Raw genomic sequence first — 22,635 nt, 5'->3', positions numbered from 1 at the left:
AATGACTATTTTCCTCCAGGGTTTCATACACTATCTGTAGTAAAACAGCTAAAAGTCCTAACAGGTGGGGGACCCCCCCGGGACAAAATCGCATCAAATGGGGGTCCGTGATCTCTTTTATGTCAGCTTAGGGATCCTCGATGTGAAAGGTTTGAGAACCACTGACCCAGACAATAGAGCTGCACACCATGTTTTGTGAAAGTATTGTCTTCAGCTCAATACATTTAACATTTAGCATTTTTTTTTGTAAAATTAAAATGTAAAATCAACTTCTTAGAATGTTGAATGGCAATATTTACTGACGTAAAGGATCGGAGGAAGGTGATCGGGGGTGACCGCCGATCCCCGATCAGTTAAAAAAAGCCCACATGGGCTAATCCCGACATCAGTAGTCAGAATGTGAGAGGTTACGTCCGTCTACATCACATACAACACACCTTGTGTCAACCTCGTTTCAGTCCTTAGATGTCAATGCCCAGCAGTCTCTCTTACTAGATACTGACATAGCTTCTAAAACTATGAGGAATAAATGTCTTTAACTGCAGATTTTGTCCAGTTCTACTCTACATTTTACACATTTCTTGGCCTGCAAAGCACCGAAGTCATTCCTTCTGGGAATCCAGAACGTGCAAAGGCAAAGCGAGGAGAGAAGGGCTGACCCAAACTGTATTGTCCTGTTGTCCTGCTGTGTGAGCTGCAGTCCTGACCGTGCAGATCCCACAGCAGCCATAAGGGGGTCCTGTTTCGTCTACTGAGGTTTCAGGGGACAGGGCTGGACAATCACCGCCTCCGCTCTGGTTCACTTGAAAGTTCACTTGAGTTCATTCCATACATTTTGCCAATCTCACCGGGTCAGGAGCCTAATTTTGTTGACGTATTTATGAATGATTTCCATTTTCTTTCCCTGTGGATATGGGAGTTGGAGCCTTATATCGCCAGTACTACGTTGATGTCAGACAAAGATGTTGCTATTATTATAAGAATAAATATTCATTTTGATCCTGTTCTTTCGAGCTATAAAGACGTAGTTAGCTGAAGTGTTTGGAAGGTCTGTAGCCGACCTTTGTGACTAAATAAACTGCAGTTTAAATGTGCGAGACAGAAAACAAGCTGCCAACGTTGTTCCTTGTAAATGGAGTTTCCTGTGGTTCAAAGTGAATAAGTGTCATTTTAAAAACTTTGCGCTGTGATTGTTTTTCTATTTTTAATTCTATTCTTTTGTTATTTGTTATTAATGGTGATCGTGTTTGCTTACAGTATTAAGCCTCCTGTAATGCCTCTGTACTCTCTAATAGGCTGATGCATGCGTGTTGAAATCATTTTGATGTCATTTGAGCAGCAGACGTAATCACAAGGGAGGGTCGAGCTTTCAGGCCATTAAGGGAATTTGAGCTGTGGCTTGTTTTGTTTTATTTCCTTGAAATGGACAACGCAATTAATAAGCTAGAACATGAAATATTGGGTTTCAACTGTGAACGATTTCTCAGAACTGGAGCTCTAGTCCCATCAGGACCCATCGAATACTTTTCCTTTGAATGTTAATCTTTGCAGACAGGAGGAAAAGTAAAGTGCCATAAAAACTGCTGTACTCTTATTATTATTATTATTATTATTATTATTATTATTATTATTATGCTTTTTACTGCGTAGCATGACAAGAAAATTGGTTTCAAATGTTTTTCCCTTTTTATCTTTTTGGATGGTTATCTTTATTGAATTGCTTCACTGTACCGATACCTGTTGGAGGTAAAATAAAAATAAATGAATGGGGCCAGCAGTTTGTGTACTGATGGCTGAATGTAAAAGTAACTTAAAGCACTCTGCTGTGAGCTCTTCTGGGGTTTTTTTCTGCACAGTGCACCGTTTTATCTTGTGTTTGTGCGCACACAAAAGTGTTGAGAATAAATGTTTTTAACTTGGTTGGCTCAATGTTGTTGTGTGTGGTGAATATCCACAAGTCTCCCGTCTAAAATAACAAGGCTTGGTGTTATTTTCTTCTCAATTAATTGTACACAAACCCTATGTAAAGACCAAAACCAACAATGTGTGTGTCCATGTGGTGCCCGTTGGTGTCATTTGAGTGTTTTTGCTGTAACATGGTGTTGTTTCCCTCTTTGTCATGACCACCTGAGCCAGGTCATGACAAGTGGGAGGGATGTTGGATGTTTAGACCATACTCTATTAAACCAAGTGGTACCAAATTAACAATATACAGAACAAGATGTAGAAGTCATTGGAAGCAGTGGTGTAGGGTGTGAATGAGTGTGTGTGTGTTGTAAAGTGTAAACCCAGCAAAAGGCAAACCTAGATAACCTAACCAAACCAAACCTTAGGCGCATTTTACACTAGCCGCAGCCGAGCTGGCGTGCGCAGGTGTGATGTCATGACTGTTTACACTTGCGCGTGGTGGTCCCGATGTGAGTCAAGTGCAGATTTGAGTCGCGCATGCGTCACTTTGCGACGAGTGGCATGAAAGATGCTAACGAGAGACTGCTGTAATGTCAACACAGTCAAAATGGACCTACTTAACGAAGTTGGTTCACTGCTGGCTACAAGTTAGCATCAAACACAACAAAGGCTTTCAGTTGAATGGCGTTTTGAGCTAACGTTATTGTTTGTAATGAGAAAAGTTTATTATTTCATGGATTTCAAAATTTCAGTGTGACACGTTATGCCGTAAACCATTTAAATCTGAGCAAGCGCAACTCAAATCTGCACTCGACTGAGCAAAAACTAACGACATTGCTATTTCTAGAGCCTAGAAGAAGAAGAAAAAAAAGGTAAAACGGCTAAACTGTAGCAGCATTGTTGTCATTTGATTCAATGACAAGCCTTTCATTCACCATGAAAGAACTCCTCTTAACCCAATAAGTTTACCAGAGAGACTTCTGTCACTCTGAGAGTCCCGGCATCCGGTTACCCTCGAGCTCGTTCAGGCTTCCTGTTTCCGCTTTGTCGCGCTTTGCTGAAGAAAATAAAAGTCTGGACCCGCACCACTCCTGTGGAGACGGCAGGCAGGGAGGGGGGGAGAGACTGAGGAAACTGCCTCAGCACACCAGACCCAGGTGAGCTGAGTTACTCTAATTGGTAACCTGCAAACAGGAGGCACAAGTCAAGACATACCTCCTCAGTGTAGACACTCAAATGACACCAAGGACATCACAGTCCACCTTCTTATATTTTCCATTTTCCCTTCCCTGTCCGTGGCTCTCATCACCCTTTTGTTACTACGCCACCTAAGACATACATCTTCAAAATATGCCCTTTCTTGTTAAAGAAAAACCTTTAATATTTCATTAAACAGCTGGCTACTTTAGTTGCTAGCTAGTTTATAGCCACAACGTTCATTTCCGGGAATGCTCAGGTGGCGCCGGAAATTCTGTTGGATGTCCGTCACCTTCCGCTTTCTTTGTGTTGGAAATGGTAAACTCTGGTGTATTTCTGAGGACTATGGTTACCTGGTCCTCAGATCTCTGCAGGGTAAATTCAGACAGCTAGCTAGACTATCCGTCCAATCTGAGTTTTCTGTTGCACAACTAAAACCACTTTTGAACCTTCCACCAAAACAAGTTCCTTCCCTGAGATAATTGTGATTGGTGTCTTTAGTGCCAATGAACCAGAGCATGTTGACTCTGAGTCTGCCGCTTCCAAAACCTCTTCTTCAGTTCTGCCCGCACCTGAAAACACACACACACATGTGCATGTGAAAGGTAAATTGTGCTTTTGTTATAGGGACTTTTGCAGCGAGGGCTTAATCTGCATTATGTGCTCTAGTGATCTAGTGTGTGTGGGTCAAAATAAACTACCGTGTGTTCATGGAAATGAGGGAACATGTCACCCAGCAAGTTGTTTTAATGAACCATTCGTACATATTGCTATGAAAAGTAAAACACCGTAGTTCATAATTATTTCACACACTTTTTGCTGTTTGCACCAAATTGGCTGCTGCTTAGTTTTTGGGTCATAAAAGAGAAGGAGCTGAGTTTGCATCCTGGGGTAAAAACAAGAAGCATTTTAATTCAAACCACAATTCTTCTTCTAAACTTAACTAGTTCTTTTGGTGCCTAAACTTAACTGTCTGCACCGCTTAACTCTTACTTTTTGTAAGCAAACCTCAACTGTGATGGCCTCTGAAATGTCCGACAGCTCTTAAGCCGGCTCCCAGAAAACTTTTCTATTGATAAACTTAACCCTTGGGTTGCCCTCCCGGGTCAAAAACTGACAAAAAATTGACATCTTTGTCCCTTTTTCAGACTTTTAGTTTTCACTAACACCACCTTACTACCACTAGTCTTACTACTTTTTGGAATTCATGGTCAATAACCCTCTTTCATATAGAATTATACCTAATATTTGTGTTAAAAAAGCAAAAAATGAAGAATTATTTTAACTAATAGTTCAGATCAGAGAAATGAAAGTGATCAAATGTATTTGCAAAGAGCGTTGTAAGGAATCCAACCCATTTTTTGTGGTAATTTGGTTAAAAAGAAACTCATATTTCAGATACAGACGTTTTTTTACAGGGGTCAAATTTGACCCGAGGACACCAGGAGGGTTAACTGTCACGTGACCGGTAGTTATACAGCCAGCCGGCGCTCGCCTAATTTGTACGATATCATAGGATATCTCACGATATCACCCGTTTGTGAGAAAACGTTGCATCTAGTGCAACAGTGTGGTTTATTGATGTGTTTAACACAGTGTGTTGGACAGAAAGTTAAAAAAAAAAAGATGTATATGAATCCGCAACTTAAAAAAGTAACCAATAAATGCAATAAATTCATTCATGTTTGAGTAATGTTGAAAACTACAGGGACCAGCTGGTTTCAGAAATTACAGCATTTAAAAAAAATTAAGATTAAACTACATGTTTGTGATACTTTTTTCAAGATTTCAATCTTCAGTAGAAACCCTTTTGCTTGAAGCTGAGACTACATTTACGTGTGACCGGCTAGTTTAGTAAACAGACATTTCAACCTCTCCGGTTTCAAAAATAACATCGTGCACAGCTGTCAGTTTTCAGAAAAGTGTTCATTTCCATGTACAACCTGTAGGGGGCAGTGCAACGAGAAGCTTGAGCCCACGTTAGCCAATCAGAATCCCCAAAATAGCAACAACAGCAACCAATCACTTCTCTCTTCTCTTCCTTGGCTTCATACACCTCCTTTTGTCTCCGTTTACATGCCACCGTGCAAACGAAGATTTCAAGATTTCTCGACTTGTTTTCAGAGGCAAAGTCTCCGTTTGAGTGTAAATGAAGGGAACAAACAAAAGGAAATGTCTCCGTTTGTCAAAATAACCATGAACGTGTTAGCAGGGCCTAAGATCAGCCGACAGTTACAATCATACAGTATTGAGAGGCGGACTAACACATTGTTGGTTTTGGTCTTTTCATGGGATTTTGAAAATAAGAAAAATATAGATCAGCAGCCTTGTCCTGTCATGTTAGCCCCCAGCTTAAAATAAGAAAACACCAAATGAAAAAACGTTCACGTTGTTAACTGGAACCTGTAGAAGAAACATCAAAATCACTTTATCAAGGAAGAAAAGAGGAATAACACAATAAATGGATGTAATGTAAAAAGCAAGGTCCAGAAACAACATGTAAAGCTTGGTTTTAGCCTCATCACACCTTGAATCTGACACAACATAGGAGCACAACTGTTAAGCGGCACAGCAAAGACGCAAAAACATGGAATAATTCCACAATCTTTAAATATATGTGTTTGTAACAGAGATTTTTGAAAGCAAACCTACTGTAGGTAATACTGTATGATTAAAGGCACTGGAGCGGTCAGTACATGAGTGTAATATTTTCTTCCTGGAATAACAGTATACATATCTACATGTACATGTGTTCTTAATATACCTGCTGACTGTCTACCAAGTCAAAACATAAAATACACACAAAAAATACACAAATTCAAAAGCACAGATACAAAAACACTGCGAGCTATTAACTTTAAAAACGGCTCTTCAAAATGATTTTCGAAGGAAAAAAGCATTAGCATTAGCATTAGCACAGCAACTTTACAAATAGGGGAAATATACAGTGTTTTCCACATTTTGCAATATTACAGCATATAAGAATAAAACTAACTTACACGTATACAAACCTAAACAAATAATACAAATTTGTTAACGATAAACACCAATTTATCTATTTCAAAGTCAGTCGTATCTATTATTTATGATTTACAGCAACAAGGACATTTAATGTGGTTTATAAATCTGTTGGAGGAACTGTACTGTTGTCATGAAATACATAAACTGTAGTTTAAGTCTATTTACATTCACACAAAGACATAAAAACAATCTGACCAATTAATAGGTTTTACAGTCTAGTGCTCCAGATGTGTGCTATAGTGCACTGTGCAACATGTTGCATGCAGAGCCACTGATGGTAACATGGGCACTACAGAAGAAAGCTTTGTTTAGTTGCATATGATGATGTAGTACTGCCCAACATTAAGGAGACCAGTGAAGAACAGAGCCCGACGATAAAGGATTTTTAAAGTCAATACCGATACAAATATTTCAAAATCTGATATATTGGCCGATATATATTTAAAAAAACAAAAATCCAGAAACTCGTCACAAAACATAAAACAGATTTCCCTAACATTAATTATTTGTAGCTATTTATGAGTTCTCAATAAAATAATATGATAAGAGTTTGTTTAATTGTCACAGCAGAACAGAAGATCATCAAAACATATTAAAGTTCTGATAAATAAATAAAATGTATAAAAATACAAACTTAAGAAATTAAACTAAAAGTCCCGTGAACAAAAACACAATATCAAAATAAAAATCTGTGTTGCCATTAGGTTGTAGAGCGCCCTCTGGTGGACAAACTATGCAACGCCAACATTCAAAACATGGTTGACAGTCCGTTTTTTTTTTTTAAATGTTTATTTATCAGAATCATTTATTCTAATGAATGAATATTTCATTATTTCTTTTTTAATCTGCCATTATAAATGCCAATAGATCGGGAAATTCCTGCAATCGGCCGATAATATCGGCCCATCGATGTATCGGTCGGGCTCTTGTGCGGAATCAGACCTCCAAACCCTACGAAGTTACGCGTTGTTTGTCCTTCTGAGACGACCCGCAGGTAAAATAGCACCTCATACATCGACCTCATATCTGAACCAGGAAACGTTGGTTGGGGTTGTGAGCGTAAAGGATTGCAATTTTGAACATGTCTATTATTTTTAAACGTTGTAAAATGGCTGCAGGTTTAGGCACGAAAATGAGTTAAATTTAGAAAAAGTGAGTCAAGGTTTAGAAAAAGTGACTTTACTTCCGGTTACGAATGAGACACTGAACGTGAGGTCTGTAAAACGCTAGCTTCTTTGGGAAAACTCCTTTCAGGTTGAATATCCAGTGTAGGAAAAAATAGTTTTGGGCTTGTAGTCATTTTGGTAAAGGTAGTTTATTTTCACATACACATACATGTAGCAAAAATTATTCTCTGCCTTTAACACGTCCCTCAAGGGAGCAGTGGGCAGCCAATCACAGCACCCAGGGACCAACTCCAGATCTGAGCCAGAGCCTTGATGAAGGTCCCTGACTGGAGAACCTAGTACATGTTTTTTGATGGTGTGGGGAAACCGGAGTACCCGGAGGAAACCCACGCAAACATGGGGAGAACATACAAACTCCACACAGAAAGGCCCGGAACGACCTGGATTCAAATCCAGACCCTGCTTGGTGTGAGGCCACAGTGCCAACCATTGGGCCACCACATGGGTTGATAACTCCAAAACACATTTTTTCATACGACTGTCATCGTGTGACTGTTGTATTTAACTTACCGGGTGTGGTAAATGGAAGTAAGTTCAGGGAACAAAATACTTTAAAATTGCCAGACATCCGTCCACAGCGGAGGATCCGACCAGACCACACAGCATTCTGGGATGGGAAAACGCGTACTCTGGTTTATTGGCATTTATTTAAACCAATCACAACCGTCTTGGGTGGCCCTGAGACCACGGGGCCTCTGCAAAAGGACAAACAACTTCCTCAAAAAAAACTTGTTCCTCGGGAAGGAACTTGTTTTTGTGGAACATGAGTACGTTCCAAAGTAGTTTTAGTCGTGCAACAGAAAACTCAGATTGGACAGATAGTCTAGCTAGCTGTCTGGATTTACCCTGCAGAGATCTGAGGACCAGGTAACCATAGTCCTCAGATTGGACAGATAGTCTAGCTAGCTGTCTGGATTTACCCTGCAGAGATCTGAGGACCAGGTAACCATAGTCCTCAGAAATCCACTAGAGCTTAGAACGGCAACACATAGAAAGGAGACGGACATCCGGGCGAAAAATAAGCGACATTCCAGCGGCACCTGAACTATCACGCAAATAAAACGTTGTTGATATAGGCTAGGGTTAAGGTTAAGGGCTCAGGGCTTAAAATTACGTAAAACCACTAAAATGAGGACGTAACGTGACGTAGCGGACTTCATTGCGTCACTTATAACGTCCGTTAAACGCAGTTGACTTTTGGTTTCACGGAGGACTCAAACCCCAATGTCCTGAGTGAAAGTCCTGTTACAACATGTCCTGTTCTGCTTTTACCCCTTTTGGACCATTGTCTGTCTTCTGGCTACTTGAGACCACAACAGAGGACAATCTATTTTAGTTGATGTATATTTCCCCCTTTGAAAAAAACAACACAATTAACAACTGAATAAATTTTAACACGAAGCAGAACAGTTGAACTAGAAGGACTCAAAGAAACTAATCATAATTGTTACTTTTAGTATAATGTGGTTGATTTTTAACTTAAAGGACAATGTTTTCAAACCACATTCATGGTGCAATAGATATCAGCACTTCAGTAAAAGAACTAATTTAGTGGTTTGAGGGACTCCAAAGCTAAATCTTGCCTGTGATACAAACAAAGGTTAATAGCACATGTGGTCTCTCTGTCTTAAGCCGGAAACAATGCGTAGTATCATGAGGGAAAGTGGTGTGGGATAGTGTTAATAGAAAAGGAATGAAAGACCTAAGTTTGGCAGCCCGTGTGGGACTCTGCAACCAAGTTAAGGGGAACTTTAAACATTCAACAATCAGGCTCCGAGGTTTAGTCACCTGCTAAGGACGTCGTCCAAATACCGAGCAGGTGTAACGTAGGACATGAACGTTGGGGAATGTTCCTCACACAGTGGAGATGTTGCTGGCTGTGAGGGCGTGTGTCTCTGAGGCCGGCTGATCTTTGGGGCTGGATTTGTCCAAGACGGAGATCTGAGTGACCGTGCTGCTTTCAGTGAACAGCGTACGCCGTCGTTTACTGTACCTCAGGTAACTCTGAGTCTGCCACTTCCAAAACCTCTTCTTCAGTTCTGCCTGCACCTGAAAACACACACACACACACACACACACACACAGGTGCATGTGAAAACACACGAAAATCATGGAGACATGGAAAACAAGTGCTCCAGAGACCATGGTTTAATTATGTTCTCTATCTTAAAGGTACACTGTTGGGCTGTACTGGGCTTTCCCCCTCCATGTCTTAGAAGGATTCATATTAGTAGATTTGCAGATTTTAGCGCATTAAATAGGGACACTTTCTTACATTACATGAGTTTTACTTATAAAAGGAAATGCAGATCATTTTCAAGGATAATTTAGAATCACTTCCATAATGTGTCCAAGTTTTTTTGTTTTTATCAATACGTGAGAGTAAATATGATGTAAGCGGTATTTGTAAGTGTACTTTTTCATATTGCAAGCTATTCCATTATATCTAGTACAGCTGTAATGTGATGTAACGATTTGGCCAGGTTAGCCCAGGTGGTAGAGCGGGCACACGTATGTCACGCCACCTCTTTCTTCCCTTTCACGTCTTCATCTGTCCTATGGAAGTAAAGGTCTAAAATGCCTGAAATAAGGATGTTATTTACAAAAAAAAATGTAATTGTAAAAGTCATTGGAACAATGCCAAAATACCTTAAAAAAACTCTTTAGTTTTTAAGAAAATGGTTTGTGATGCTATTTTTGAGGGTTACAAATGTGTTTAATTTCCTTGTTTGATTTACTTTTATCTAGTTTTTTTAAATTTCTTTTGAGATTTACGATTGATAAGAACATAGGATCGGCATATATAATATATATATGATATGATAATTTTTCAGGTCTATATTAACTGTTCAGGTCTACACTAACTTTTCTACTAACATACAGTGGATGTTTAGCTTTATTTGCCACCTGTGAGTGAAGTATAAATCAATTATTTTATTTATTCAATTTTAACTAAGGAAAGGAGTTATTTCACTGCACACAGATGTTTTCACTTATCCCGCCTGATTAGACCTCTTCTCTTTCAACCTGACCCAAAGCTTAATTAGCAAGACAAAGTGAAAACAGCTGTGTGGGTGGGCAGGGCCTTCATAAAAGATTGCTTAGGTAGTCGATCCCGAAACATCAGCTATCAGAGTTTCCTTAGTCACGTCAACTGAGTGATAAGAAAAGATAAGATAACCTTTGCTTGGGCCCACTGCCCATGCTGCAGCAGTTAACATACATACACACACCCATACATAGAAACTGTTGTTGAACAAAGGACACGGCAAGATTTCTGAAAAACAGGGGAAACATACATACAAAAAAATGCCAATCCCATAGTAAATGAAATAGGTAAATGCATTAATAGTATTTAAACCTAAGAGATCCTCAAAGGTCCAACCTGACCTATACATTAATTCATCTGCTATTTAGAAGTTGAGACAGGAAAAAAAATCTTATTTTAAATCTAGTTAAAGGGTATCTAAAAAATTTTTTCAACCTGGACCCTGTTTTTCTCTGTTATTTTGTGTAAGTGACTGGTAGCAACAACAATCCTTGAAATTGGTCCAGTATTAAGCGAGAACGCTGCAACCTTATGGAGCAAATTTTCATTGTCAGTATAGTCCACTAAAATTGCTTTATTTATAGGCTCTGACTAGTATTCTAGATTATTAGTGTCTGACAACATTACAGTAAAGATAACTACTGAAATATCCCATTTTAAAATATATTTGAGACCTTTCTGTTTAACCAGAAACAGCTCTGAAGTCACTAGCACTGAACCCACCAGACTCCATTTAAAAAAACAATGCTTTTTGTGTGTGTAGAGCCAACATATTTTCACATGTAAACTGGTAAACTATCTGTTGATTTCCCCCAAAACTAGAGTTGTGATGGTTGGAAAAGTGCAAAGATAAACTAAAACGGCTTTTCATGTTTTTAGTTAATTTCTGTTGACTTTGAATAAAGTGTATTTTATGATTCTAAAATTACTGATTATTTACATGGAGTCTGATGGCTTTAGCAAACGCAATTTTGCAGCTTTTTATGGATAAAAAAAGGATCTTAATCTTTAACAGAAAGGTCAACCTCCGTAGAAATACTTTCCATAATGTTGTCAGATACGTCACCTCGTCCAAAGATAGCACATTAATCTAGAAATTCACCTATTTGGGGTAATACCTTTCACATTTAAACTAGATATAACCGGTGGTTGATTGAGACAAGCAAAACTACTTGTATGGTCCTTTTACTGCAAAGAAATATTAACTAACTGCACATTTAAATGATTTAGGATGAATGCTGCCCTCCATGATTCATTCTAATTAGATTGTATTAATTGTTTAATAATGAGCCTACAGATGTATAATATTTACTCACCTCGCCATTCAGGAAACAGTAAAGCAGGGCCACAACAAATCCCTTCAAAGCAGAAAAATATTATCCAAAACTGTTAAATATTATAAATGTAGTGTACATCCTGAGCGAACGTGACACTGGATCAATTGAAATGTTAACTTTATAAATTATAAATATTTCTATATCACCTGGAAGGATCCCAGACCGAGCTCTATGAAGATTCGGGCCTCTGCTCCTGTGTTTTCTGGCAGGAAAGCAAAAACCATGTAGTGCATCCCAAACAGAGGGATGAGGAGCAGAGTGGATTTGGCCAGCCTCCTGCACACGTTGTAAAAAGGTCAATGAAGTACATCCACAGTTATATACAGAGCCCTTAAAGGGACATGGGGATTTTTCCTTTTTCTGGTGTGCGAGAGAAACTTTACGATGAGCGTACAAGTCAAAATGGCTGTAAATGAAGAGGAGTGTTTCATCTTCGGTGCAATAACGTAACCTTTCACTGATTTCATGCCAGGAATTTGAAATATTAACGTTAGCCACCTAACTTTAGTAGTACTTTGTTAGCCTAATTTTGCTAGCCTTAGATTTGTTTTTTAAGAGCCTAAGGGATAAAAGCAATTCCCTATGTCCCTTTAGGGGCACTGTAGTTTTTGCATCATGTGGAGGGATGGTGAATCTCTTCTCACTTGAAGTGACTGGTGTCGTTGCCACCGACACCAGGAGATGTCAACTTCTGGACCAGTATGCGGATCACGTTGATGAAGATGATGAAGTTCACCTACATAAGAAAAATAAAATAGACAAACCCCAGTATTTAGGTATACAAAGGGGGACATTTAATTGAAGAAAAAAAAAATGGAAACAAAGGAGATAAGGGACAGGAGATAAGCGTGCTCTGGTTTATTGGCATTTATTTAAACCAATCACAATCGTCTTGGGTGGCGCTAAGCCCCGGATGCAATAACGGTGCTGATGCAAAATAGTCTTGGGAAGCAACTTGTCTCGGTGTCATGTGTTTATTAAAAAGTCAATTTAATCATGCAACAGAAAACTCAGATTGGACAGATAGTCTAGCTAGCTGTCTGGAAATCAACCGGAGTTTAGCCAACCCAAAGAAAGCGGAAAGTGAGGGACATCCGGCTGAATATAAGGGACAACCGGCGGATCAACTGGGAGATATCCTCTACTTGAATTGTCGTTGATACAGACTTATGTAATCTGGGCAGTGAGGACGGAGCGCATGGTCTCTTCAAACCGCCTGCTTCCTACTGATTGTCAGAGCAGTTGTCAGAGCTGCTCCTCTTCAGTGGCCAATCATTGCAATGCGGTGTATGTTATAATATCTGGGAGGTGTACGCCTCGGCGCTCCGATGCCATGCACACCCTCCGCACACAGTCGCACAGTTGTTGCAGTTGGGTAATATCACCATCAACACCGGCCCTGACCGTGCTGACAGCAGGAACCATGAACACCTTTCAGCCATTTCTAATTGGGGAGAAAAATGAAATAAAGCATGCAAAATAAAACTTTCATGGAAGAGGAAACCGCTCTCCCTCAAACAAACAAAGTTTTACTGCCAAAGATAACAACTGTGTCTGTGCACTGGCCAAGTTTCCCTGCTTCCATGTAGGAAATGCATCAACTTCCCTTGACTTGTTATTGTTGCATCTAATATGAACACACACTAAGAGTTTACAGCAGCTGGTGCGTCATAAAGCCCTGATCCAAGATTGAGGACTCTTATAATTCCTCAATGGCTCCCACTGTAACTGTAACGGCTTTGTACTCACCAGTAGTGATGCGGTTATTGGAGCTTTTATGATCCACCAGATTATGGCCACATCTGTGTCATCCCAGCACCTGAGACACACAACCCACAGTAATGAGATAAACAAGGCAGTAACAGAAGAGCAATTCTGTTCATCTCACCACGACAACACACAGCACCTCACGAACCGCAGCCAGAATGCTGTTTTAGAAGTAGCAGAAACAAATCTTTAACTTTTTATTTTCACTTTTATCACTTTTGAGTAATCTGTTAAAACAACTGTATGTCACAGACTTCCCAATAATCAACTCACTATGCAACATCCATGTATTAGACATAATAAGCTGTGTCCGGGATTCCCAGGAACCAAAAATGTTCCAAAACAAATATTCAGTGGGTCAGTGGGTCTTAATGGAAAGATACTTGGGTTTGCCTATGGACAAAAATCACTTCTGTGTAGACAAATGACACTTGTTTTATTTCTGTTGTCAATTTACAGCCACAACAATTTAAAGATATATGGTTAAACGTGGAGGTGCAACCTTGTTGTTGTCTCTACTGAGCTTATTTTCAGTTCTGTGTTGCTTTGCTAGCGTCACGGGTGGGCCTACATTTCCCTGACACACGGCAATAACAGGGCGGTTAAGGACACACGTGACACATAAACCCCGCTCTCCTGGGTAAAAATCAGGCGTTTGACCCCCAAAATAACATCCCTACGCAGAAATTCCCCCTACATAATACTCGCTAAACCCTGTCTCCCCGGTGCGTTCTACACACACGCTGAAGGGCTCCTTTTTTGTTGCATCAGACGCCGACAGCTACTTGTACAAACCTCCGTATTTTGTGCGTTCGGAGTGATAAAGGGTTGACCTTACACCAAACAACTTTTCAAGCGATTCCACTGTCGCAGAAAATTTCATATATCGGAATGAAATCATGAGTCTTGTCAGAGTTGAGGCGCACTCCCATCGTCTCAATTTTTTGGTAAAAGGTGGTCATACTACTCAGTCCAACTCAGTCTTTTTGCTGTCTAGACGTTCCGATGAAATCAAACGGGTTTGATATTATCCTAGATTTAAGTTAAATCATGAACACTGCCAATGACCAATGGGTCCCTCCAGCACCAAACAGAAAGCAGCAAATGGCTAGAGCATGTGTTGTTTATGGTTCAATGGCTCCTTCCTAAGCTAAATGATAAAGAGGGAAGGTTGGCGATTTTCCTGGCAGATAAACACAGAATTCTGGGTACTGCCACAATTCATCTGGATGTATGGCGGAACAGAAACTCAGCAAACTTTACCTCAAAGTTACCAGCTTACTCTAGCTGCTTACTAACGCATCTATTAACTCCTTCTCTTTAGGTTCTTTTGGCAGTTTTGTGTCTTTGAAATAACTCATTAAACGGGCTTTGCAACATGAAGTTTAATTCTGCAGACTTCCCTCATCTGAAGGTTTTGGATTTGTCTTTTAACATTTGGCTAAATTTTTCAAAACAAATCTGGATGTAGTCTTGCAATGTGTGACCCTGCAAGGTCCCTAGTTTAACTTTAGATGTGAGATGGTTGTCTACAGACAGACTCTAGTCTTTTCAAAGTCGGTTGAAAGTCTTCTAGTGTATGGTATGCATTGCTTTAGTGAAAGTGTTGACGTATGAAAGCATCAAACATGCATTTTATGTAAATGAGATGCGAGTACCCCTTGTCATCGTAGAAGTTTCGAGTGAGGATCCACGCCGTTATGATCGTTGTTGGGACACCTAGGAGGCACAAACAGAGTCCCCTGATCAGTCACGCGGAGCTCTTACAGGGAAGAAAGAAAGTGAAGGTAAACAGAGACCCACCCCAGCCGATGAGTATGTACCACCAGAAGTACTTCTTCTGGAAGACAAAGGTGAGAGCAAGCAGCGTCTGCAGGTACATGCCCTCCACCAGCAGCCAGAAGTAGTTGGCCAGGATACTGAACTGGAAGAAGGCCACGGCGGATTTACAGGATGTCTGCGAGACAAAAACAACAACAGCCACAAGCATCAGATGGGTCCATGGATGTCATTCATCTGGAGTGGGCGTGGTGTTCTCTCTCATCAGTGTTTGGGTCAAAAATAGGTCTTTGATGATGAGTTTGAGAGCATAGAAGGCGGCAAAACAAGACAGAGGAAATACACTTTCTGGAAACTTTTTATTCACATCTTGGATCTTCCATAGCTACTGTTGATATGCTATGTAGTGATGACCGAATAAAGCTTCATGAACCAGTGTCTTTATTTTCTGAGCCCACTAGATGGCGCTCTCTGTTCAACAATTGGTTGAGAATATACTGAATTGCAATGCGTCAGGCCTTTCTCTCAAAACTAAGAGCGCCATCTAGTGGGCTCAGAAAAGAGTGCACTGGTTCACAAAGCTTCATTTGGTCATCACTAATGCTGTGGCAAGCTTTCTTTTCTAGAATTCCAAATTTAAAGAACTAGGGCCAGTAGATTTGTTTGAATCCATTTCCCCATTTCTCATCACTTTTCCCTAAACACAGTAGTGTTTATTAAATAGTGAACTACATAGGGAATGACAAAACAAGCCCTTCGTCTCTTAGTCCCTTTTTACATGTGTTAAAATTGCATTGTTATAGTTTGTTGGCCACAGTGGACATAGAATTGCTTCATAAAGTTGTTTGGTAAACATGTTAATGATGAATATACACTCTTTTTGTTTGTTTGTGATTTGGTATATACATAGACAGTTAAAGAAATGGACCAACAGATCCTGTTGCTCTGGACGGAGACCAGTGAAGGATATTAGAAGCACTTTTCAGGTGATGGCTGAGTGTTACTGCGCAGCCTCCAACAGAGTTTGAAGACGTAGTCGTGACGTGAGCAACCTGTCTGAAAGCTGTAAGTCTTCTGGTAGCTGTGCAAGAGAAATCTCAATCATTCCCAATCAGCAGAGACGGAGAGGTAGGAATGTGTTAGACACTGGCTAATTACTGCTAACTAAAATGCTAGTTAACATTAGTAATGAAACCTAATCAGCTAATGTAAGTCCAAACTGTCTGTGAGCTTACCCTGTACTATACGGTGATTCCTCTACTGTGTGAGAGTAAGTCACGTGGTTGTGACACAATTTTTATCCTATTTTTACAAAAACGTCTGCTATGGAGCCATAACTTCTGCTAAAAGATAACAAAGCCTTTTATATATTGTCTTGTTTCATTAGAAATGAAGAAAAAACGCCTCAGACAGCAAATACAGTCAAAGTGGCGCCAAAATAAAGGTCAATCAACGGGATGCTAACGGCGGATGATGGCTTGGTAGCATCAAACGACACGCAGCAAAGGGCAACATGTCGGATTTGAACCTGAATTACTGCAGGACTCAGCCAACATGATATTCGCAAGATTTCCTGTCCCAATTTCCTTCTTTAATCCCTCTGTCTTTTTTCTTCGGATGGAGCACAAGTGTTTCCTCTTATCTTCCTCTCATCATCCTTTTGTCTGCTGATCCTGGTCCCTTGTAGCCCCTCAAGAGGGACACGTGCCTTCACTCCAGCAGAAAAATAGGAAGACACACACTAGTCATTAATGCTCTCACAGGCTCCCCTCAGTCACTTAATTGTTATCATCTTAATCCCCCTCTCTCTCTTCTTCTTTCCTTTGTCAATCCTTTTTCTTCACATCCAACACGATATGATAACATATTGGTGTTATCGTTTCCTTTTTTCTCACCTCTTCTTAATTTCTTTTCCTTTGGCCTTTGCTCCAATTTTTCCCGTCTGACTTTTCTATCCCTATGTGTCATGTCTTCTTTCTGTCCTTTCCTCTATTAACTGATATGAAAGTACGACACTCCTTAAAACTCAATCAGTTTTTTATTCGTTAACACCGTTAGCGCCGGTCGAAGCAACGGGGCCTCTGAAAAATCGCCTCGGGAAGGAACCTTTTTTGGTGGAACCTTTGGAGAATCATAGGTTGTTTTAGTTGTGCAACAGAAAACTCAGATCGGACAGATAGTCTAGCTAGCTGTCTGGATTTACCCTGCAGAGATCTGAGGACCAGGTAACCATAGTCCTCATAAATCCACCAGAGTAGAGAATGCAAACACAAAGAAAGATGAGGGGACATCCACCTGATCTTCTGGCGTCACCGGAGCAATCCCCTTAATGAATCGTCATAGTTTAGACTACACTCGGACTGTCACACAGTATATTTCCATTATACATGGAACCGCTGCTTATATGGACACACCAATGGAGCTGTGGTGGAGTTTTACACTCACCGTAGACATGAAGCAGTGGTCCAGGTCTACATCCGAAAAAAGAACGCCATCTTTAATGAAGACAGCGCTCGCTCTCAGGATGAAGGAGAAGAACAGGTTGATGTGGATGTAGTTCCTGGTGCAGTGGAACTTCCTGTAAAGCAAAGCAAAAACTTACCAGAGGGATTTCTATTAAAGAAACACACAAAAAAAACTTTAAGCTTTAACACCTGGTTGGTACACAGTTTGGGAAATTGTGTTTAGTTGAGTTTACTTAAGCAAGTGCTTGTGGAGGTGAGGGTGCTGAATGGGGGGATGGGGGAGGGGGGTGAAACAACAACTCCTCCAAATTAAGTCAAACATACGCCCTCTTAAAATGACATACATGCATTTGCTGATCTAACATTTATAGTTGCAGTTCACTCTGGTGGCTGTAGTGTTGTATTTTGAAGGGGAGCAAAGCTGAAAGGTGACAAAGTATAAGAATGACAAATTCTGCGTAATATCCGTTCCCCAACCCTTCCTATGGTCCCCCAGTGGCTAGAAATGGTGATAGGTACTAAACCGAGCCCTGGGTATCCTGCTCTGCATTTGAGAAAATGAAAGCTCTGATGGGCCGATCTGGAATCTTGCCCCTCATGAGGTCATATGAGACCTACAGACTCAGAAATGGCACATACTAAGGAAAGCTCAGTGTGGGACTGGCTCTAGGGGCTGGAATTCTGCACCAAGGCTGAATTTTGGGAAAGAGACTTCAGATACAGTATTAGGGACCACTAAGGTCTATATAAAAGAGACTTCAGATACAGTATTAGGGGACCACTAAGGTCTATATAAAGAGACTTCAGATACAGAATTAGGTGACCAGTAATGTCTATATAAAAGAGACTTCAGATACAGTATTAGGGGACCACAAAGGTTTATATAAAAGAGACTTCAGATACAGTATTAGGGGACCACTATGGTCTATATAAAAGAGACTTCAGATACAGTATTAGGGGACCACTATGGTCTAGATAAAAGAGACTTCAGATACAGTATTAGGGGACCACTAATGTCTACATTAAAATCATCCAAAGAGCACCATGTCATGGGACATTTAACTATGAAGTTTTGGTGCCTAAATCTAAGAAAAACTGAGACCATTTCACAATGTAAATTATGTTTTTAAAAATGTGTTACGTTATTTTCCTTTTTTTTTAACATAAGGACGGCCATTATCTTCGTGATAGGATTTGGTGTGTGTGTGTGTGTGTGTCTGCCTAAAACAACTGCTGCTGTGGATTTTCTTGGGAAGACAACAAAGTTACCTGAACACGGTAAAGACAAAGATCGCTGAAATAAGAGAAATGAGCGAGGTAGCGTAGCCCGCCGTGTACACCTGTTTGAAGTTGGAGAAGTATGTCGTCTGAAATGCAACAAAAGACAAAAGAAATAACCCAATGTTAGCAAGTATATGTATTAACAGTAAACTGCTCACTCACTTACATACACTCTTAACACTCACCGTTACAAGTGCTGGTTGATGTGAACACCGAGCTGCCGCTGCATTTTAAACTTTGTGGAGGCAGTAAATGTTGACATGTGTATGACGGTAAGTTTTAACTTGAGTAAACGGAGTTCAACAAGGTGAATGTGGCATGTCTTTCCAGCGTTTTCTACGAACAATGCTGCAGGATTGCTGTGACCGACTTGATTTGAATGCGTCGGATGCGAAGAAACTGAAGAACGTTGACTACATCCTGCACGTTCTTCTGTGCAGAGTTTGGAAAACAACATATGAGTATCAGCTGGGTCTGCAAGACGTGTGCCCGACATTTAGTGAACTTTGTGTTCCAATGATGACACAACTTGATGAACTAGTATTAAATTTGTTTCTGCGCTGGGTGGGTGATGCCTTATTCTTCCTACCTAGAGAGGCAAGTCAATATTTGTTCCATAGCAAGATGTCACTTTTCAGAAAGACATCAATTTAGGACATTTTGTTCCAGTGATGAAAGTCTCGAAGGGTTCACTTTGATGTCTCAGTGTCATTCCTTTAACATACCGCCTGCTGAAAATAAATCTGTCATGTACAATTTAGAAATCTGGTTTTAAACTAGCAAACTTGCTTTATATAAGTGTATTTTCTTTTGCAACCTTATTATCCTAATGTAGCTCAGAGTAGAGAGACCTAACACTTAATCACTGCTCTCTTCCTAAATCAAATCAGCTGTTGGACTCATTCACTTTCCTGTTGAACCAAACAAAATCCGCCACAGAGTCTAAGGGCCAATCCCAGCGTCACAATCTTGCTTTAAATCTGTTTCTCTCCCTGCCGCTGTCAGTTGTCATTTCAGGCAAAGCATGCAACCCCCCCATCCCCCCCTCCACGTCCCCTTCCACGTCCAGTCATCGTCACCCAAAGGCACCCGGGGTCTTCCTCCTGCTGGACGCTCCGTTGACTCCTTCAGTCTGGTCTTCAGGCTCCTTCGCTGTTATTCTATAACAATGGAGTCCAAGCTCCAAAGACTGTACATTTTGATTATGCTTATGTACAATAAACCTTAGCATGTCTGCAAACAAGTCTCTCCTGATTGAAATGTGTTCATAAAATTGTCTTTATTAATTCCAAAAGGTTTATTGTCTTTTAATCTTCCTTCCACTATGTTGTATGTTGTCTTGGTGATTACTCAATGTAATTGCAAATGAGGGTTGCCCCTCAAGGATCTCGTGAGTCAAAATCAACGTTAAATTAATGAATTTAGCCTCACTATTCAACAGAGTTGTAAAATTGATCTGCTGCTATTACAAGGCTAGCAGTCGAAGGCCCTTTAGTGAGAATAGAGGGCATCATCTGACTAAATGTGTGAGTTAGCCAGTCTAGAGCAGAGCACACACATCTTGTCTGATGAGTCATCGAGTTTCCACCATTAATCATGCTTATACTGATACAAATATGCTTTGGCATCGGCAACATATCTACACAGTTATAAGGGCAACCCGAACAAGCAATGAGTCCTAATGAGAATACACTCACAGTTAGATTCTCAGAATAATAAGAATAAGAGTAATTCCCAGAAATAACCGGCTAAAACATCTACCTCTGGACCTGCGTCTCCGTACTCAGTGAACTCGCAGGCCTCGTCATAGGACGGGTAGGGCTCGGCCCATCCACGCTCAGTGCAGTTCCTGTAGATGTAACCTTAAAAAAAAAAAACATAAACCGATCAGTTGTACACGGTACGGACAGAGGAGACGCCAAAAACAAGAAACAACAAGAGCAATCTAGAAGAGGATGTACACAGAGACCACACTGAAACCTGAACCAGTGAAGAGTGAGAGATGTGGCACTTAGTCACCCGGGAAAACTACCGTAGTGGAAGAGTTATGAAATGACACACAGGAAGACAATTTGAAGGGGGAAGTGTGGACTGGAGACTCTTCAGACATGTAAGGACATGTAAACAGAGAGACAGAGATTAAAGACTCTGATGGCTCCTCTGTTCCCTGGTGTTTGACCTGTCCTGGACAACAGACGGACAGGAAATTGAAGTGAAAGTAATTTTGTTTGTGATGATGGAAAAATAAAATAAAAAAAAAGACCAACTTTTTCGCTGAAGAAATTGTCCCCAAAGCAGAATTGTCAGTCGGATGAATTACACGGCCATGAGTATGTGGACACTTCTGTCCTTTTTCATATTGAAACAACAAAACTGATTGGGACGATACAAAAAACGAACTTAAAAGTGCAGAGAGAGACCTCTCAAAGCCAATGCAGAAAGGCAAGTACATAACAAGCTTAGTTAAAGGAATTAAGGTTAAGTGCAGAGTACAGCATGGCCATAAAACCTGAATTAATAGAGGCTGTATGTAACAGCTCAAATATGTCTTCAAGTGACGTCCACGTGCTGCAAAGTCACGTTTAATGTCCAATCAACAAGAGACAACTGATTGTTTCTTCCACAGCTTCACATGTAACATGCAAACACAGCATGATGGCTGATGAATGGTCCATTTTGTTGTTTAGAGTCATGAATATGCAGCGTTCTTGATGGAGTTGATCAGTTTCACTGAGACACTGATGATGATGAAGGGTAATAAACATAACTCAAAGCACTCGTTCTGAGGATGGGCTTACAGTAATTGTCGCTGCAGTTATAGGTAATCTTTGAAAGACAGCCTTTGGAGGTGTTGCCCCATTACGTTGGAATAATTTACGGAGTAATCTAAAAATGTATGTATTAATACCATTGGGTTGATTCTAACCGGGAGCGTTCTGCACAGTACAGTCGGATGTCTTTGTCTTTGCATCAGTGTCATTTGAAGAAGCACTTTATATGAATGGGTTTTCTCAATGTGTTGTGATTTTTTTTCTTCAATGTCAACATATGTGTGTGAAATTGTTTTATACATTTGTCTCCCAATAATGCCTGCATACTGCCGTATTGATATTTAACCTTCCCGTTGTCCTCGGGGTTAAATTGACCCGTTTACAAAAGAATTATACATCAGAACTATGACCAAAGAATGTTAAAAAAAATTGACAAATGTTGTTAAATGCTTCATAAACACAGGAAAAATTCAACAAAATTTTTTTTTTAACCACTGAAAAAGCGACCAAACAAAATCTGAAAAATCGCCAAAGGTGACAAAAACTTGTTAAAAAGAAATGACAAAAAAATTGGTAAATGTGAGAAAATTTTTTTTTAAAAAAAACTACAAAAACGTTGAGAAAGGTGTGGGAAAAAAACATCAAAATGTTGAAATTTTGGCCCAGAAAAACCCAAAGTTGCAAGTCGATGGGTTAAAGATTTCTTAATTTCATTTGATTGTTTTTTTATCATTTATCTATTTTTAATTTTGTTCTCAGGTGTCACGTGTAAATTATATCTTGATCTCAATGGAATTCCCTAATTAAATAAAGTACATAACAAGAAGACTACAAACACTCTTGTCCCTCCCGTGGCACCCCTCCCCCCCCCCC

The 22,635-nt window shown here is 40.1% G+C and overlaps 1 protein-coding gene and 1 long non-coding RNA gene across 2 annotated transcripts in view; one reads left to right on the top strand and one right to left on the bottom strand.

Annotated features, from left to right (window-relative positions):
- The first annotated feature begins 91 nt into the window (after positions 1-91).
- LOC117949949 lies at positions 92-16,434 on the top strand. The gene is made up of 3 exons (XR_004657776.1): positions 92-195; positions 7,274-7,288; positions 16,422-16,434. It is a non-coding gene; the product is annotated as an uncharacterized LOC117949949 (long non-coding RNA).
- ghrhrb (growth hormone releasing hormone receptor b) overlaps positions 8,199-22,635 on the bottom strand; it is a 36,543-nt gene continuing 22,106 nt past the window's right edge. The window contains exons 4-13 of the mRNA XM_034880518.1: positions 20,753-20,853; positions 18,980-19,077; positions 17,691-17,823; positions 15,270-15,423; positions 15,125-15,185; positions 13,449-13,518; positions 12,344-12,435; positions 11,846-11,975; positions 11,679-11,720; positions 8,199-9,362 (exon numbers count right to left, since the gene is read on the bottom strand). Coding sequence (XP_034736409.1) covers positions 9,168-9,362; positions 11,679-11,720; positions 11,846-11,975; positions 12,344-12,435; positions 13,449-13,518; positions 15,125-15,185; positions 15,270-15,423; positions 17,691-17,823; positions 18,980-19,077; positions 20,753-20,853 — 1,076 coding nt within the window. The 3' untranslated portion in view covers positions 8,199-9,167. The remainder of the gene's footprint in view (positions 9,363-11,678; positions 11,721-11,845; positions 11,976-12,343; positions 12,436-13,448; positions 13,519-15,124; positions 15,186-15,269; positions 15,424-17,690; positions 17,824-18,979; positions 19,078-20,752; positions 20,854-22,635) is intronic.

The sequence above is a fragment of the Etheostoma cragini genome, chromosome 9 (assembly GCF_013103735.1).
Source record: "Etheostoma cragini isolate CJK2018 chromosome 9, CSU_Ecrag_1.0, whole genome shotgun sequence".
NCBI classification, from domain to species: Eukaryota; Metazoa; Chordata; class Actinopteri; order Perciformes; family Percidae; genus Etheostoma; species Etheostoma cragini.
Note: the sequence above shows the minus strand (reverse complement) of the source record. Positions and strands in the feature narration are given on the sequence as shown.